General features: G+C 45.4%; 1 protein-coding gene across 2 annotated transcripts in view; it reads right to left on the reverse strand.

Annotated features, from left to right (window-relative positions):
• PELI2 (pellino E3 ubiquitin protein ligase family member 2) overlaps positions 1-16,261 on the reverse strand; it is a 145,418-nt gene extending 129,157 nt beyond the window's left edge. Inside the window, exon 1 of one of the 2 annotated variants that reach the window (XM_084893908.1) lies at positions 15,829-16,261. In XM_084893908.1, coding sequence (XP_084750034.1) covers positions 15,829-15,905 — 77 coding nt within the window. In that variant the 5' untranslated portion in view covers positions 15,906-16,261. The remainder of the gene's footprint in view (positions 1-15,828) is intronic. The other variant, XM_084893907.1, reaches the window with a different exon arrangement.
• Positions 16,262-18,236: the final 1,975 nt, after the last annotated feature.

An 18,236-nucleotide genomic window follows, 5' to 3' on the forward strand; every position in this document is an offset into this window, starting at 1 on the left:
TATATAACAAGCTGTACTTAACATGGTCTGAAGGAAGAGAAAAGTCAACAAACAAGTATGTTTGTAGGGACCTAAAAAAAGAACACATGAAAACTGGCTAAACAGTAAAAACATCATATATATTGTACATTATAAGCACAAAGCTGTCTAAAAATCAAAGGAAAGGACTTGGAAAAAAAAGATGCAGCGTGAAAAAGCACAGACCCAGCCAGCATAGGAACACAAAAGCCAGCTGTGATAAGCACCAGGAAAAAATAATGGAAAGAATATTTATCTGTGAATGCAGAGTGAAAAGATAAGACACCAGAGCAACTAATTTTGAGTAAAAATAAAGATTTATCACTGTCAAAACATGTTTGGGTTTGTTGATTTTTCTAGGGAGATTTTTAATACTACACACTAAGATCATTTAAAGCTGAAATTACTGTCAGCTTCAGACCACAGACCCCTTCTCTTTCTTCAAGTTTAAAAGGAAAATTAAAAATTCACCACCATCACATTTTAAGGCCAAACAGACAATTGTCAGGGAGCAACCATCATGCAACTTGGAAGACACAAACAGAACTATACTTTTAGGAAGCTAATTAAAGTAATATAAGTAAACCAAATACCTATTTAAGAGTTAATGATCCTTCTTTAAAACCAGAGCAGGGAGGGGGATAAAGAGGTGGGGTGGGGATGGGGTAAAAGCCATCCATATAAGAATGTTTACATTTCTTGGGTAGCATCTCTTGATCTGCTGGATAAATATCCTTGATTTACACGAGGTGCTGGGATAGAGTGCAGGTGAGTGAAACTGCACTGGCCTGAAGGGGCCCTTTAAGAAGGGGACATTTCCAAGGCACGGAGAGCTCATTAGAAATAACTGCTCAGGGCTGGAGGGAAAAGGAGGAAGTGTCAGGAAGGGCATCATGCTGGAAGTACACCTGCGCTAACTCCTAGCATGTGAGCAGGACCGGAGCAGAGGGAACTGTGGTGCTAGCACGGAAGATGACGAGGAAGGCAGGTCTATGAAGGTGTAATGGGGAGCAGGGAGGTAGGCCCAAGGGCAATAAGTTATCTTGGGCTGGACTGGGTGAGACAGGTTTGGAATTTAGTGTCTTTCAAAGCGTCCTTTCCTCTAAATGCCTAAGAAACTTATTTTCAGGAGCCAGGCCCTTAGTGCACCTACTAGTCTTTCAGAGATCTTTTAAAGATCTCTAACAGTGGATGTAATAAACCTGTATTTCCAGATAAGAACCTTAGAAATCACATAGCAATTCCTGATACTCCACCCCAACCCCCCAAAAAGCAGAATTTGTGTTAGATAACCTATAAAAACATAGTTGCTCTGATCAAGAAAAAATATCTTTGGCTTACTTGAAATGTTTTTCTAGCATTTATCAAATTCTTAAAATGAAGGCCAGTTAGCTAACACTATAAAAAGCAGGACATACACTATGTATACAATGATGTATATAAAATATTTTTGTACATAGACAATAAGTAAAAGTGTACATTAAAAAAATAAAAACATTAGCATTGTGGGTGACTTTTCCTTCTAACAAATTTTTATATGTCATCTTTTTAGCATATAGCTTTTTAAATTAATTTTGTATTAGCTGAATAAAAACTGTTTGCTTTAAAAAAAATTCCATTTACAAGTCTGTCAGTGGAGGAAAGCAAAATGATTAGTGTTAATGATTAGTGCTGACACCTAAAACTTACCAGAGTCTATGACACATAAGTTAAAAGTGATTTAACCCTAGGAGAAATTGGGGTGAAATTACTACACAAGCAAACTCCAAGAGTACGTGATTTATGGTAACTAGCATAATGAGTCTTCAAGTGGATTAAAGAAAACAATACAATGAGATCAGAAAGAAATTCACTTCAACTGAGTTTTAGGGGTCCCTGGAGTGCCCTTCTCCTGAGGGAGTCGAGTGCTATTGTCCACATTTGATCTGAATGGAGGTAACAGGAAAAACTAGAGCAGGCAACCTCTGACCCTTCTGTGGGCCTGAAGGAGAAGAACATAAAGGGAAGTGTTAGCAGGCAGAGCCATCAAGCAGAGAGGAGGGGCCGGCTCCCCACAGGGCTATTGCCTCATTGTCCAAACCATCCCAGCCAGTCCAGCGGGGATATTGCCAGCATTTCTATTGTTATATACACACTTCAGAACCTAATGCCAAACACTAAGCACTACACCTTTCAGATCATTATCAAAAGTTATTACTGACAGTGATGTATGATGTATAGACTTTGAGAAGTACAATATGTGTAAGTTTTAGAATCTGAGACCTGGATTCAAATTCCTAAACTTCAAAATCCTTTACAAACAGCTATGCAGGCTCATAGGAGTCACTCAAATCTCCGGGCATCTATGCTTCCCCATTTCTCCAATGGGGATGACATCACATCCTCTGAAGCCTGCCGAGATGGAGCAACTAGCACACACATGGCAGGGGCTAGGGCTAACTTGCAAACCTCTCACACCATGCAAGGGACCCCAAGTTCTTACCGCCTCCTGCAGTAAGTAAAGTGTCCAGGAGCCAGGTGAACACAGTAAGGGGAAAGACTCCCTGCTCAGACCTCATTAGCTATAGAAGGAGAAGCATCCCTACCAGCTGCCCCTGAAAAACAGGTTAACGAAAGAACCATGCTCTTCTCTTCAGGGAGCGACAGGACAGGGGTAGTGGGGTGGGAGAGGGTATCGGGGTGCTCCCCTTCGAGCTAAAGAAGCCTGCAGGCTTGCCACCATGGCTAAACTGTATTCAGCACAATCGAGAAGCAGTTTGATTTCCCCTGCAATACAGAGTCTATATGCTTAATTACCCAGAACAGGATTTTCAATCAACAAACACAAAGCATGAGCTTTGACAGTCATGGGAGGAGGGGAGCAGGAGGAGATGGGCACACAGATTATTAAGGTGATGAAGATTTGTGGGGGTTTTTTCTCTCCCATCGGGGGAAAAGGTGAGTTGTTATTATATATATATATATATATATATATATATATATATATATATATATATATATATATATTTAAAACAGTAGTACCTAAGCAATCATTATAAAACCATAATTCAATTGAAGGGTATTCTAGGGTGTGTAAACCTCTCAAGTTTCACTCTTGTGTAGTTTATTACATTATCAGAACCTCCAGATTGAATTACTTCCCTGCAGTGCTTCCAAGTCTCTGTTTTTTCTCCATATAATATCTAATATTGCTTATCAAGATACTATATTTGTCCTTTGGTATTTTGCCATCTGATATCTTAGGATGCATGTTTATTAAGATTTCCCCCCAGAAATTCTGGGTCCACATCTGTAACGGAAAAGGCTTAACTGCCTTCACAGGAAGGCCGAAACTGCACAGCATGAATCCACGCCAGCTTCCAAAAGGGTCCAAGTCAACACTTCCATCAAAGCCTTAAAGTTGGCATCTGGTCTAAGTTAACACTTAGGATAAACAAATAAAAGGCACTTTTCCTGACCTGTGCTTTTCGGATTAGCTGAACTAGTACCGCTGCCGAACAAGTTGTGTCAAGAACTGTTAGGGAGGAGACCAAGAGAAGATGTGAAGGTTTTTTTTTCCTTAATCAATACTAACAGGAAGATCAAGAAATAGGAAAGGAAAAATCAACATGCAGAGACACCAGTATCCAGGAAAAGACAGACCTTGACTTGAGAAGACAGTGCTTGAAGCTCCTTTTCCAAGCTAGGAAACAAATGCTAGCCTACATTATCACCAACAGCAGCAAATAAGAAAAGGAAGGTTTCAGGGGTGCGTGCCACAATTAATGAGATTAGAAAGCTGTTCTCCAGGAAGGACACCTCAATGAACAGCTTGAAAACCAGAGAAATAAATCTTAAATTATTTTGGATAATAAAAGTAGGTCTTCCTTGAAACATTCATTTAACTGTAATATATTCAGGTAAATAAGGCAGCTAAGAGGAGAATTCATATTTTTACTCCCTTGATATCATATATAAATCTATTTTTTAAAATACATTAGGAACATAATACATAAGTGGGGAAAAGTACATATGTAGGTAATTTCCCCCCAAAAAAGTACATGTAAGTTGTAAACATTAAAAAAATGTTAACCTTACTGGTAACTTCATTAAATGAGTTTAACTTCATTAAAAGGTTTGTCACTGTGTTTAATGAGAATATCCAGTAGAGAAAGAATTTGGTTAAAAAAAATAAAGTACAAGACCACACACACAGTAGAGACAGGATTTATGAACAAGGGTGTTGGAGTCAGAAAGGCCTGGGTTCGAATCAGAGCTCTGTCCATCACAATCCAGTGAACCTGGCAGAGTTTCTCCACAGCTGCACATGCGTGAAGGTTCCCACCTCCCTTGGCCAGAGCATAAGGAGGCCAAGCATGAGCAGCACTTCGCACAGGACCTAAGAGTAAGGACTCAGTACAAGATACTAAAACATCATCCTGTGCTCCTCCCCAAGTGAAAAAGAACCAGGCCACTAGGTAGCAACAACCTGGCCAGAATTTCTTCCTTCTTGCAGGAAAAAAGAGAGAAAGCTCAAATCCTGATGCTCCCTCATTAATGATGATTTTAAACTGTAGGCTTCTGACCAGGGACCTGCAATTCAAATCAAAAGGTGTTGAAAACCCTGAAGGTGAGACAGAGGTTGATATGGGAGCAATGGGCAAGCAGGGCGAGCAAACAGGACAGTGATTGGAGGCCCTGTACCTGCTGCAAACATCACAAGAACACAAATCTGTTCTGCTCTCCTGGTAACAGGATCTACAAGCAAAACAGTCCCACCTGCCCACACACTTCTGCTGCTGGCACAACTGAGTTCGAGACAAACAAGATGCTGGGCTGAAAAAAAAATGGCCTACCTGGGAGGAAGAGCACCCAGTTATTCCTCCCCAAGGGGGATTCATAGACAGTTTGCACACAACCTCCTCAGTCTGGGGAGGAGGGCCCATAGGGCTGCAGATCCTCTCTGTCGGTGGACAATGCACACGGGACACCATCTCTTGGGCATTCAGGGAAAGCAAGGCACCAGAGGACAGCTGGCTAAGAGCATAAAGATTCTTTTATCCTCGATTGTTCTGCTGGGTGGAGTTGGACCCCAAAGCATTCAGAGGTTCCAGCACCAGTTTCCGAAACACATTACTGAGTGAAAGAATTGATGGCTTTCTTCCACCATTGCCATCTCTCCGGGGAGGGTAGGACCAGCATGAGTCACTGTCCAGTGGCAGAGGAAGGGAGGCAAAAGTAGGAGGAAATGAATGACAAAACAGAAAATGCAGACCATTTTGGAGATTTCAAATAAGATGCATCCTGCTCTGGCTGGGTGGCACAGTTGGTTGGAGAGTTATCCTGTACAACCAAAGGCTACAGGTTCGATTCCTAGGTTGGGGGTTCAATCCCTGGTCAGGATGTGTATGGGAGGCAACTCACCAGTGTTTTTCTCACCTGGATGTTTCTCCCTCCCTCTGCCTGCTACCCGCCCCCCCTCCGCCACACCTATTTCTCTTTCTCTAAGAAGAAATCAACAAAAACATAGCCTAGGGTTATGATATATAAAAAAAGAAAAAAGATGTGCTTGACTTAATCTTCTCAGAAAAAGGAAACTGTGCCTGCTACTTCCACGTGGAATAACCAATGTAAGTGAGCTTTTCATCTATTATTTCCCCACCCCGATGCAGTGTTAAAACATTCTTCTGGCCCATTTGCCACCCTGTGCCTGCAAAGATGGCCTCCCATTCTCAAACCTGTGAGTTATATTATTTCATGTCAGGAGGCCTTAAAGCCTGAAAACATGTCGCACATTAGCCATTCTCAATTAAAACTGCTCATGTTCAAGTCTACCAGGAGCATGGTTCTCAGCTAAGCCAGGCCATTCTTCAACTGCCATCCTCTCAGAGAATTTCATGAGATATTGATTATGGAGATTAACAAATGCAAAGAGAATCGTAGATGACTTATACATAAATTTATTAAATAAATGCTTTCATTAGCTCAGATTTTCATACCATATAGTACTTAACATTTGAAATAACTCATCTAAAAGGCTAAAAATTTGCATATTAAAATAATCAATAACCTGAAGGAAACAGAAAACTCAACAAAAACTCAGGGAATTATTTTGTATTTGTCTGTCCTCTCTGACAACTGTGGGATCCGAGTTGTCTATTGTTGTGTAACAAACATCCCAATATAGTGGCTTAAAACAACTGGCAGTCACAGTTCTTTATTTTGTCAGAGGTTGGTGCAAACAGCTCATCTCTGCTCCTGTGGACAGGACTAGGGCAGCTTGCTGGGCCCAAGGATCCAGATGGCTTCACTCACAGGTCTGCTGCCTCAGCTGGATGGGCTGGGGGTTGGCAGGTCTCTGCTTTTATAATCTCGCACCCACCAGAGCCACTCTCTCCAGCAGGGCAGTCAGACTTTTTACGGCAATTGCCTTCTAAGAGGGTATTACAACCTGAATTTATATGTTGAAGTCCTAACCCCCGTATACCTCAGAAGGTGACAATATTTGGAGACAGGGTCTTTAAAGAGGTAATTAAAGTTAAATTAGGTCCTATGGGCAGGCCCTAATCCAATATGACTAGTGTCCTAATAAGAAAAGGAATTGCCACCAGGGATGGGCACACAAAGAGAACACATGTGCAGAGAGAAGCCATGTGCAGGCCAAGCAGAGGCCTCAAGAGAAACCAAACTAGCCTTGGTTGGTTTGGATAAATGGATAGAGCACCAGCCTGTGGACTGAAGGGTCCCAGATTTGATTCTGGCCAAGGCACGTTCCTGGGTGGCGGCCTCGGTCCCTAGTAGGGGGCATGCAAGAGGCAGCCAATCAATGATTCTCTCTCATCATTGATATTTCTATCTCTCCCTCTTCCTTCTTATCTAAAATAAATAAAATATTAAAAAAAAAAAAGAAAGAAAAAGAAAAGAAAAAAGAGACAGACACCAAACTTGCTGATGCCTTGTTCCTGGACCTTCAGCCTCCAAAACTATAAGAAAATTAATTTCTGTTGTCTAAGCCACCCCATCTGTGGCATTTTGTTATGGCCATTGAAGCAAATTAATACAAAGGACAAAAACAGAAGCTTACAACACCCATTAAGGCAACATCCCAATGTCACAAAGCTTCACTTCCTTTATGTGGCATGGTCAAAGTGAATCACAAAACTAGCCGAGCTTCAAGAGGGGGGATTCCCCTCTTTCTGGCAGGCCCAGCATGCATATCTGAGGAACTGTTTATGAACGAATTTGAAGATAACAGAAAAAGAACTTGGGATAAAGTCAAAACCCTGAGTTCCCGTATCTGGTCTCCAACTGGCTGTAAGACCAACTCGGGAATTTAGGTAATGTCCCCTTTAATAACTTGGCCATTAAAGCTTGTAAGTGAAAATAGATCAAGTATGTGAAAAATTATGCTGAGAAACATAAATGACTAACAAACACAGGGAGGAAAAATACAGATTCCATTCTGAAGTCTATCCAAGAGCTTATAATAGCAAAAGCACCCAAACTATAAAGTAATCTCATGTACTACTGACTCATTTTCTAGGATCTGGTGTGAAGCATACTCCTTTGTGTCTATGGTACAGAAAGGGCCTTTCCTTGAGGTATTCAAACAATCAAATTGCTCCAGAAAACCCTAACTGCTCACCCATCACAAGTTCCATGTCCTGTAACTGTGCGGCAGGAAGCACATGCAGGCCAGGAAAGGCCAGGAAAGGAGGAGGGACTTCCAAGGCTCCTCTGAGGGGTTTGGTAATAAGGAAACAACCGTTTTATACTGAAAGCCTAGAAGCAAAACATGCAACTGCCTGCTTTGGCTGGATTCTGTTAAACCAGCATTAATTAGAATAAAAGTACAAAGCTTGAAATAATGATTCTTGTCCTGCAAATAGATTCTGCACAAGCAGAAAACCAGGGAACAAACAGAGTTAAGTGTCTGAGAGTGAGAAGCATTAAGTGAATGGCTGGAACTAAAACCTCAATAGAGAAAGACTTGCAATAGTCTTAAAACCTGCCACTGAAAAGACCCCTGATGCATATTTATTAGGTTTGCCATCCAAGAGGCTGAATCCCATAGTATCTCCAGCCATCATTAACAGGCACTAATGACCACAACCTTTCAACGCCACCACCGCCACCGCCACCGCCACCGCCACCGCCACCATGGTGCACTGCAATGCAGCTCCGAGCAGCTGGTGGAGTCAGAACAGATGGCCTGCTTCCCTTCAAAGCAGAACTTTCTGCAGGTGACAAAATGACTGTTAGGCGACTGACAAAAAGGACAACAAACAAAGGTTGAAACTGGAGCATCTGATGTCAGTAAAGGAGGGGGTTAGTACTGCAGGGAGCCTGCAACGTGGGCCCCTCGGATTGGGAGGATTGTTTAGAAAGCTGCAGCTGTGCTACAGAATCGAGTTCCTTTGCTCCAGAGATACCTCCGTGCGGTGCGGAGCAGAGCCCTGGAGTGTGCCACTGAAATCCATTCCTTCCAGACATTTGGTAAGTACCTACCATGCACCTGGAAAGAATCCCACACTGTAAGGGTCCCTGCCCCAAAGGGCCCACTTCAAAGGGAAGCCTGGACAGCTTCAGGGAACTCCGGTGGGATGCAGTTCCCTCTCCCGGCACGTGGCGAGCAGCACAGCGGCGGAACCCTGTTTGTACGTGGAGATATTAAATACATGTCCCACGTTTGCTCACACTTCCACTTCCCCTTTGGTGAACTGGGTACATATTTGCCTCCTTAACTAATGGAAAACTTGGAATTCCTTGGCTGTAGGAGCAGAACCCATGCAGAGTGGCTTAAGCAGAAAAAATTAAATCAAACTTTTAAAAAGGTGGGTGCTCCCAGAGGACATAGGGCTATTTTCTCAAAAAAGCGTTTCCTGAGTATTCTGTGTATAAGCCCCCTCCCACTACCTTATCCCTAGCACTTTACCCCATTAATCCCACTCCTGCCTGCCCAATCACTTCTCCTTTATCCAGCTTTGTTTTCCTCACAGCACTCTCTGAGATTAAATGTTTTATCTACCCGTTTGCTGGCTCAACTGTCACCATCTACACAGGCAGGGTCATAGTCTATCTCATTTGCTGCTGTATGTGGTCCAGTGCCTAGGGCAGTGCTGGTCACTGAGTGACCAAATGGCCCATCACACAGAACTCTGGGAAGGGGCAGTAACAAGGTCTCACAGGGGACCAGAACCAGAAACTGGAACCAGGACAGCTGCCTGCCGGCTCACATTCTGGTTCTCTCTTTGCATGCCTCTGGGCCCCAGCCTCGGCTTCTCCCTTCACTTCTCATTGCATCCCTCTTTGCTTTTCCCACCAGCTAGTCTCCCATGGCCTTAAGATAAAATCCCAAATCCTTCCAATAACGTTTAAGCCTTTCATGACCTGTCCCCCCATTCTCATTCTCTTAGTTCATTCTGCCACTCTTCTCTGGTCCTCAGAGGAGCATTAGAAGCACTCACCTCTAGGCCTTAGAATAATAAGGTGTCTCCTCCTCCTACAGCACCATCTCCCTCTCACCTCCACAGGCCACTGTCTTCTTATCCTGGCACAGGGTTAGATGGTCCTGCTAATGTGTCCCCCATCATAGTTTATGTTCTAAATTGCTTTCTATCTTCCTCACTGAAATGTAGGCTCCACAGAAAACAACCAGCCCTGCCTTACTCACCACTGCATTGAACACAGAATGTAGATGCTCATATATTATAAAGGAAGACATTAATGAACTGTATATCAGTAATGGCTCTTCACTAAGGGGCTGTGACAAGAATGAGATAGCAATTAACAATTGACGAGGGCAGGAAACATAGGCTTGTCTAGCTATACTAGTATTCCCCGTGTGCGGAAGAGTAGACGCGCAATAAATATTTGTTGAATGAATAAATTCCTGGCTTGCTTAATGTAACAACCCTTTCTCTCCCACTTGAGAAAACATATCAGAATACAAGTGGGTAAAAAAAAGTGACATTATTAAAAGGACATCTCTGAATCATTTGAAAGATCCCACAGTTTATTATTTATTACTTATCATAAATTACTGGTAACAACCTCAAAATTGATCATCACATGAGGTAGTTGGGACAGTGGTTGAAAATAGCTGATTTAGATAAAACTAGGAAATATGAAGCACTTTCTGCTCTCATTTTATTTTCCAGAAGATGAAGGTGGCCATAAGCCTAATAAGAACTAATAATGAAATAATTCTTATCCTCACTTTTCTTTTTATAAAACAGATTCTGCACACCCCCGGAGAACCTTTAATTAAGCTGAAAGAGGTTAAAAATACCTTTTTCTCCCATACCAATGAAGTTCACAAAGTTGCTGTGGTCTCCATTCAAAAGCCCATCTACAGCCTCACACACATACTTTGGGGAGGCCACTGCTGCTACAAAACCACTGCCCCAAGTGGCAATGTTAGTCTCCCTCAAATATAGCAACTGGTATGTTTTTCAGTTTGCTGGTGTTTTCTGTATACGAGCTTTATCTTTTGCATAAAACATGTTTGGTAAAGTTGCTGGGACCTGAATCAACCTGGTTTTATTTTTGTTTACATAAAATATCCCCCAATGTTGATTGCATGATAAAATACAACCAAAAATGAAAAGTCCTAGTGAAGGTTTCAGTTTTGGTGTGTCAGAGAAACAAATCAGAGCAAGCCAGACTTGAAATCATACAGACAGCCACATACCCCAAACAAGGCTAAAGTTAGTAAAGGAATATATAGCAACCCAAAGTTGGAACATCATGACCCATAATAGCCTACAGAATTAGACACTCCATCCACACCGACAGATCTGAGCTCTTCAGATCACCCCACAGCCCAGACACTGAGTGACAGTAAAGGTTTTGTTTTATTAAAAATATTTTTTTTCAAAGGCCTCTTTTAGTTTAGCAAAGATACTAGTGTCTGATGTCTTCAGGCCCAAATTAGAGAGGATGAGAAAAGGGAAAGTGTTAGAGAATATTTTAAGGTTTCTTATTACTCCAAGGGGAGGGGGAGTCGAAGCAAAGTACCAAGGTTAAAACAAAACCAGCTCCTAGAAATCAGGAGCTGCTTATTAAAAGAAGTGAAGACCATAAACTCTTCAAGCAACAGTCCTCTTTGTCTCCTCTGATAGGATGCTGCACCATCCAAAGAAAAAAAGGCAGGTACTCCCTGACTTTTATGCGGGCCTTGGTCAGTTTCTACTAAAATTCATTTTCTGTCATATTTATAAGCCTTCATTTGTAGAGGTTTTTAACCCTTTTTTTTGTGCCAAGGATCCCACTGGCAGTCTGGTAAAACCTGCTGAGCCCTTCTAAGAAAAATGTTTTTAAAGGCATAAAGTAAAATATGAAGGATAACAAGTGAAGTTGATTATATTCAGTTATCAAGATAGTTTTAAATTGTGGTAAAATAGTATATGTACTCTGTATCAATGCAGTAAGTGACAAATCTAGCAGCAAGTCTGTTTGTTGCCTATTCCCGTAATTTAGTGAAATGCTAAATTTCAGTTTGAGTTATAGTGAAAACAGAGGTGCCATTTTCCCCCATCCATGTTCAAGGACTCCCTGGATTGCATCTGTGGACCCTAGGTTAAAAACCCTCGGTTGAAAGAGCCAATAAAAATACATTTGTGAAGCATCAAATGAAAAGTAAAGCCCTGCAAAAATACACTATCCATTCAACTGTGAGGTTAGAAAACTAAAAGTATAAGCAACATCTTCCCAAAAACGAGGAAGGGCCATTAGTCAGCAAGAGCATATATGCTTCAAGCTGAATCCAATAGGAATTCAGTTCCCCTTGTGCAATTTACAATAAAACCCTGAAACTCTGAGGAACTGAGAGCACTGAAGTGACCTGGCAGTGTAGTGCCCTCAATCAGCTATGAACTTGAAAAAAATCTTCCTTCCTAGAGCCTCAGTTTCTCCGTCAGCAAAATAAAAGGGCAGAACATGTATCATTTCTTTGGCTCCTTCCAGTTTTAAAATTCTATCAGGTAGTCTCTTCCTTATTCTAGCTATTTCAGCCTACTTAATTTCAAAACATCAATGCCTTTCGTAAACATGGAACAGAAAATTTTACAAAATTTAAATGCCCTTGTGTATAAACTAGCACCAATGAGCCATATATACCTGGTATGTATACCACTACAACTTAAAAAAAAAAAAAAAAAAAAAGGCCTATCTTGTATATCTACTTCATAAAAAAAAAACATTCGCAGTATTGGTCTTTTCTACTTTTTAAAGGAAGTTCCCATTCAAATTCTAGCACTGTCAGCTCACAAATATACAGAATCAACACAAGCCCAGTTACCCAGAATATGTTAATTACACATTTTCCACCTTTCAGACAATGAACAATATTACAGGTTACAGACCAGGAAGACTATTGATCTTGATCATATGTCATTAGTGCCCCAGAGAAACAGAGACAAAGTGGGGGGCTAAGCCAAAGTCACAAAACCTTTCTGCAAGAATGGAGTTATAAAACCTAGGTCTCCTAGATGTTCTTTTCAATACACCGAACTGCCTCTCAAATTCTGACACACTTCCCCAACTGTCACAGCGTAGTTTGGTTTAAACCAATGACAGACCAATCATTTTCTCTACCTCTAATTCCATCATGGACACAACAAAGAGTTGTAACTATGATACATTTACTGGTTGGAGTCATGAAATAAGTCAATTCCACTTACCTGCCAAGAAAGTAATGACTATACTAAAATCCTACCTACCTGGAAATTCCCTTAATATTGTGTAACACATGAAAAGATACAGAACTATTTCTACGTGGACACAGACATATACATAATATAGCTCCTCACAGATACACACACACACACACACACACACACACACTGCATAGACATACACAATTCCTCAGTCTGCACTCCAGGATTTCTCAGTGACATTTTACTATGAAATTTAGAAGAGAACAAAAAAAGGAGTGTCCCACAACAGTTTCCAAAAAGAAGGTACTGCATGTTATAAGCAAAAGCTTCTATCAAGGTAAATGTTATCGATAAGAAAATCTACTAGAAATTCTCTATTTACCAGTATGTATGTCCTCCCTGCTCAGGCATGCAAAGTTGATACTAATGTTTATTTGACTGTTTTTGTTTTAAGAGGGAAGGCACTGTTTCAAGTCCTAAGGGTCTTTTAAAACTCTTACCCATGGTCCCCCGCCCAGCATTCTTCAATGTGTTCAATACTGCTAGAAAGTCACAAACCTACTCTCACAAAAGAAAAGACCACAATTCTTTTCAAGTATTCAAAAACCAAACTAGCATCTTCTTAGCAGTCTGGTCTCAACTCACAGTTCACTTCCTCAGAGACCTGCCCTGACCTCCTAGCTAAAGAATGCAGTACCTGCCTAGAGCATAAATTTCCTAAGTTAACCCACTTCTTTTTCTTTTCTTTTTTTAAATATGTTTTATTGATTTTTAACAGAGAGAAAGGGAGAGAGATAGAGAGCTAGAAACATCAATGAGAGAGAAACATCAACCAGCTGCCTCTTGCACACCCCCTACCCGGGATGTGCCCACAACCAAGGTACATGCCCCTAACCGGAATCGAACCCTGGACCTTTCAGTCCGCAGACCAACGCTCTAACACTGTGCCAAACCAGCTTCGGCAGTTAACCCACTTCTGTTGACCATTTGGCAACCCCTGAGTTGTCATTTATTATTCATTTGTTTACATGTGCGGTTTTTGTCCTGTTTATGCCTGCCACACCACACTATCATGAAAGCTCCTTGTTCACTGCTAATCCTCAGCGCCTGCACAGTGCTGGCACACAGTGGGTGTGTACATAACTGCTGAGTGTCTGCTAAATGGCAATTATATCATACTCAGGGTCTCCTGGAAAAGCATCAGTAAAGGACAGAGCACAGGCAATTGACCATGCATGCATTTACAGAGCCTACGTTAGCATAAGCCTGTGATACCAGGACAATCCAGGTTATAAATCCTTTTCAGGGCTTTGAAATGCCCTGCACTTCCAGCTATGAACACAAAACCTCTCCAGGCCCACTCACACACTGCTTTTCTAAAAGATCTCAGCAACGATTTCCTCAAAAGGAAATAATGAAATAAAAGTTCTGGCATAAGTTAATCTTTCCTGTCAGGTTCACAATGTTAAACATACTTTGAAGCCAGCCACAGAAACAAAACCAAACTCCACAAAATTAGGTTGGGCTGGAGGTTACATAAGACAAGCTAAACTCTGGCTCCGCTCCCCCCCCCCCCCCCCCCCCCGTCATCCCTCCCTCCTTCCAGGGAACCCTAACATCTGTCTTTTAAGTGCAATTGGATGCAGGTGAGAAAAAAAGAAAAAAAGAAAAGAAAAGAAAACGCTTCGCTGCGCACAGCTTCAAAAGAGGCAGAGACATTTCCAATAAGAATGCACTTAAACCTGTAGCAACCAAAGTGAGGAGGACTAGGCAACTTTGGGCTGTTACTGTATCTGGAAGCTTCTCTTAAAAATTCTCTCTGCAATTATGTTTCAGTCGGCACTTACTTCAAGCTCTTCGGTTATCAAACACTTTTGTCAGAGTTCTGAGTTTTCCCATACCCTTGGTCTCTCTCACATGTGTGCTAAGCCTGCTCATCACACCCAGGATGTTCTGAATACTGGTCTTTCAACGGAGCAGGACAAAAGCTCGAGTTCCCAGGAGTGACACATCCAAAGGAAAAAATGAAAATAAGATAAAAATCCTTCCTGCCCCGGTACTAAACCCAAGTGGCCCCTTCCCCGAGTTCTTGCATGGACTTCCCCGTCTCCATCCCGCTCCCCTTGCACTGCCCATGGGACCCGGCTTCCGCGGGGCAGAGCCTCCCTCCCGGCGGGTTCGGGGTAAACAATAGAAATGTCACAAGGAAACTCAGGAAGTAGCTGAAGTCTCTAATCGCGGCCGTTTAACGAGGGCAGATAATTACTATCTTCGTATGCGGTTTCCACCCGCGGAGAGGGGGGCGAGGCGGGCGAGCTCCCCGCCGCCCGGAGGAGTTCGGCGGGGCCGCGGCCCGGGCGGGAGGCGGAGGGGGTGCGGCCCGGCCGCCGCGTCCCTCCCTCCGGCCGCCCCGGCGCGGACAGCCCGGGCCCGCCCGCCCGCCCGCCGCCCGCCGTCGCCGGGTCACAGACAGTTCACTGCCCGCGGCGGGGCGGCCCGCGGACACCGCAACCATCACACTCCGCCCCGGGCAGCGCCAGGCCGGGCCCGGCCGCGGAGAGCGGGACCCGGGACCTGGGCCGGGCCTCCCGGCCTCCCCGTTCCGCCAATGGCGGGGGGGGGGGGGGAGGGTCTCGAGTGCGACGCGGCGAAGAGCCCGACACGGTGGCCGTTCAGCCCCGGCCCCAACCGACCCCCGCGGCCCGGCGCGCTCGGGGAAGTCGAGCTCCTGCCCCGCAGTTGGACCGCAGATTCCGGCCCCGCGTCCCGGGGAGCGTGGGGGCGCCCCGCTCCCCGCCGCCGCCTCCGGGGCGGCCCCGCTCCCCCCATCCCTCCCGCTGCCGCCGTCCCCCGCGCGGAGAGCGCATCCCCGCTCCCGCCTTAGCGGCCGCCGTCCCAGCCCTCCGAGCCGCTCCCGCCGCTCCCAGCGCCCGGGGGTCCCCGGGGAGTGCCCGGGGGGTCCCCGGAGAGCGCCCCCGAGGACCCGGGAGAGCGCCCCAGGGGGGTCCCCGGAGAGCGCCCCGGGGGGATCCCCAGAGAGCGCCCCCGGGGGTCCCCAGAGCGCGCCCGAGCCCCCCACACCGGCCCCGCTCGGGGAATGCGGGCGCCCAGCCGGCCCGGAGCGCTCGCCAACCGCCCCCGGCTCCCCCAGGTCGGGGATGCCCAGACTCACCCCAGGACCACCAGCTCCCCGTATTTCACCGGCTCCTTGCCGGGGGCGCAGTGCTCCTCCTGGCCGGGGGAAAACATGGAGCCCCGCTCGGCCGCCGCCGCCGCCTCCTCCGCCGCCGCGATCCCCGCCGCCGAGTCGGCGCCCCCGCTACCATCCCATCCCGAGAAGGGGGTGAGCGCGCCGGGGAAGGGCACGGCGGCCAAGGGGGCGCGGGGCGGCCAGTCCCGAGGCTGCTCCGTCGTGGCTGCGCGGCTGCCCCGCCGGGCGCCCGAGAGCTCCGCGAGCCGCGGCCGCCCCGAGCCAGACCAGGCGACGAATGGGACCGAATGGGACCGGGCGGCAGGGGAACCTGCCCGCGCAGAGCGCCGCCGCCGGAGCCCCGCGGGAGGGAGGAGGGCGAGCGGGCGGGAGGGAGCCGCGAGGGCGGAGGGCGGGGGCAGCGGCGGGGGAGGGGCGGGGGCCGGGCCGCGGAGCCGCCCCGCCGCGCGGGCAGGTGGGAGCCGCCCCGCCCCCGCCGGCACCGGCTTCCCCGGCCCGCGCGGCGCTCCCGCCCCCGGTGCGTGGGGCCACCCGCGCCCGCTCTCCGCCGCCCCCGCCGGGCCCCGCGGCGGGCCGGCCCCCGTGTTATGTAAACAGAGAGTAAAAGGGAAAGGAAGTTCTTAAAGGAGCAGTTCTGTTTTTCCCTCCGCGCTTCCCTCCCGAACTTACAGCTCTGCGGGGTCCCCGGCCGGTCCGGCGGCGCGGGCTCCCGGAGGCGGCGGGCCGGGCTCCTAGGCAACCGCGTCCGCGGCCGGGACGTCACAAAGAACGTCCTCTGGGGGCGCGAGGGCACGTGTCTCCCCGGGGTCACTGTGTCCTGGCTTCCATCTGGGGGTGTCGCGCACACAGGCACCCGCGTGCTTCCTCTTCCCAAACCAAACTCCTTCAAAACTTGAAGGTGTCTACCAAGGGGGAGCGCTTTGCCAATGGGTGCTGGATTGGAGGGAGTTTTGAAGGCGCTTGGAGCACCCCGACACTGTACAGGATGTAGCTGTACGGGTTCCTCCATAGCAGGTTTCCATATGGTACAAAAAAAAAAGTTTGTTGTGTTTTTGTTTTATTTTCAAATCCATGCTCTGTCCACTTTTCCCATGCTTTCCCTGGATTCCTTAAGGAATTTAAGAGGAAATTTGAACTTTTTAGTGACTATAAATGTTTCTTTATTGCTATTATGAAGTCAAAGCACTATGTTTGCTTTTTATACTTTTCTAAATACCGTGTTTCCCCGAAAATAAGACATCCTCCGAAAATAAGACCTAGTGCATGGAAAGATAAGACATCCCCTGAAAATAAGACCTAGCGCAACTTTGGGAGAAAAAAATTAATATAAGACACTATCTTATTTTCAGGGAAACAGGGTAGTTCTTTCTGTGGCTTTAAAACATTTTAGAGTGTAATAGGTGTACTGGCTGCTGTTTTCATCATGCAGGGTTTTATCGTTGCTAGTTATTAAGCATTCAAAACATGCTAGAAACTCTACATAGCACTGCCAGTCACTGTCTCTCAAGACTATTAAATATTTAAAGAAATAAATACTGCAAAAGCTACCCTATGCATAAACAGTGACTGGTTGGCTGTGACCCTAAGAAAGGGCTGGGAAGAAAAGAATCGCATCTATAACCTTCCATCCAGCATTCAACACCCTTTGTCTAACATTCTCTGACAGGTCATTACTGTAGTGACACGATGCTTCAGGAAACTGTACTTCACTTAGTAACGATTGTTTTAAATTGAGGCTTTAGGAATAAATTATTCCAAAGTAACTAAAGCTTCACCAAAGGTAAGCCCAAAACGATACAAAACCTAATTTTAAACAACTTATTTCAGCTAAGCATAGAAATTCTGTTCTTCAACTAAACATAGCTATTCTGCAAAATGTACCTAGTCTCTGTATTTTTATACATATGGTTATAGTTTTCATCAACAATCTTTCATTAAAGGGTTGAATTCTTTCCCATGACCAGCGTCTTAGTGTGAATTTCTGTCTGGTTTTCTGCTTGCTTCGTGCTGTTTTCATCTATCTCCTCTGTGCTCCTGCTTACCATATGGATGTGTGGCTAGCAAAGATCTGTCAGAATCATGTCACAATCATGCAGTCCCCATTATTACAGTACCTGGCTCTGTCATTCTAACTTCTCTAGGCTTGTTCTGTTGCTTCTACTGCTCTCTGGGTTACAATTACTTCTTCCCTCCTTCGCTCTTGGCATGCTGTGCTTTTGTGCATTGCATTACACTATTTTGGCTCCATTTCCTCCTCGCTGTGCTCTGCATCTGCTCTTAGGAGGATGGAAACAAATATTTATTAACCTCCTACTAAGTTCCAAACACTAGGCTGCGAGTTTCCCATAAGATGTCCTAGTCTTTTAAGG

The sequence above is a fragment of the Pipistrellus hanaki genome (genome assembly GCF_964339955.1).
Source record: "Pipistrellus hanaki genome assembly, chromosome: 1".
Lineage (NCBI taxonomy): Eukaryota > Metazoa > Chordata > Mammalia > Chiroptera > Vespertilionidae > Pipistrellus > Pipistrellus hanaki.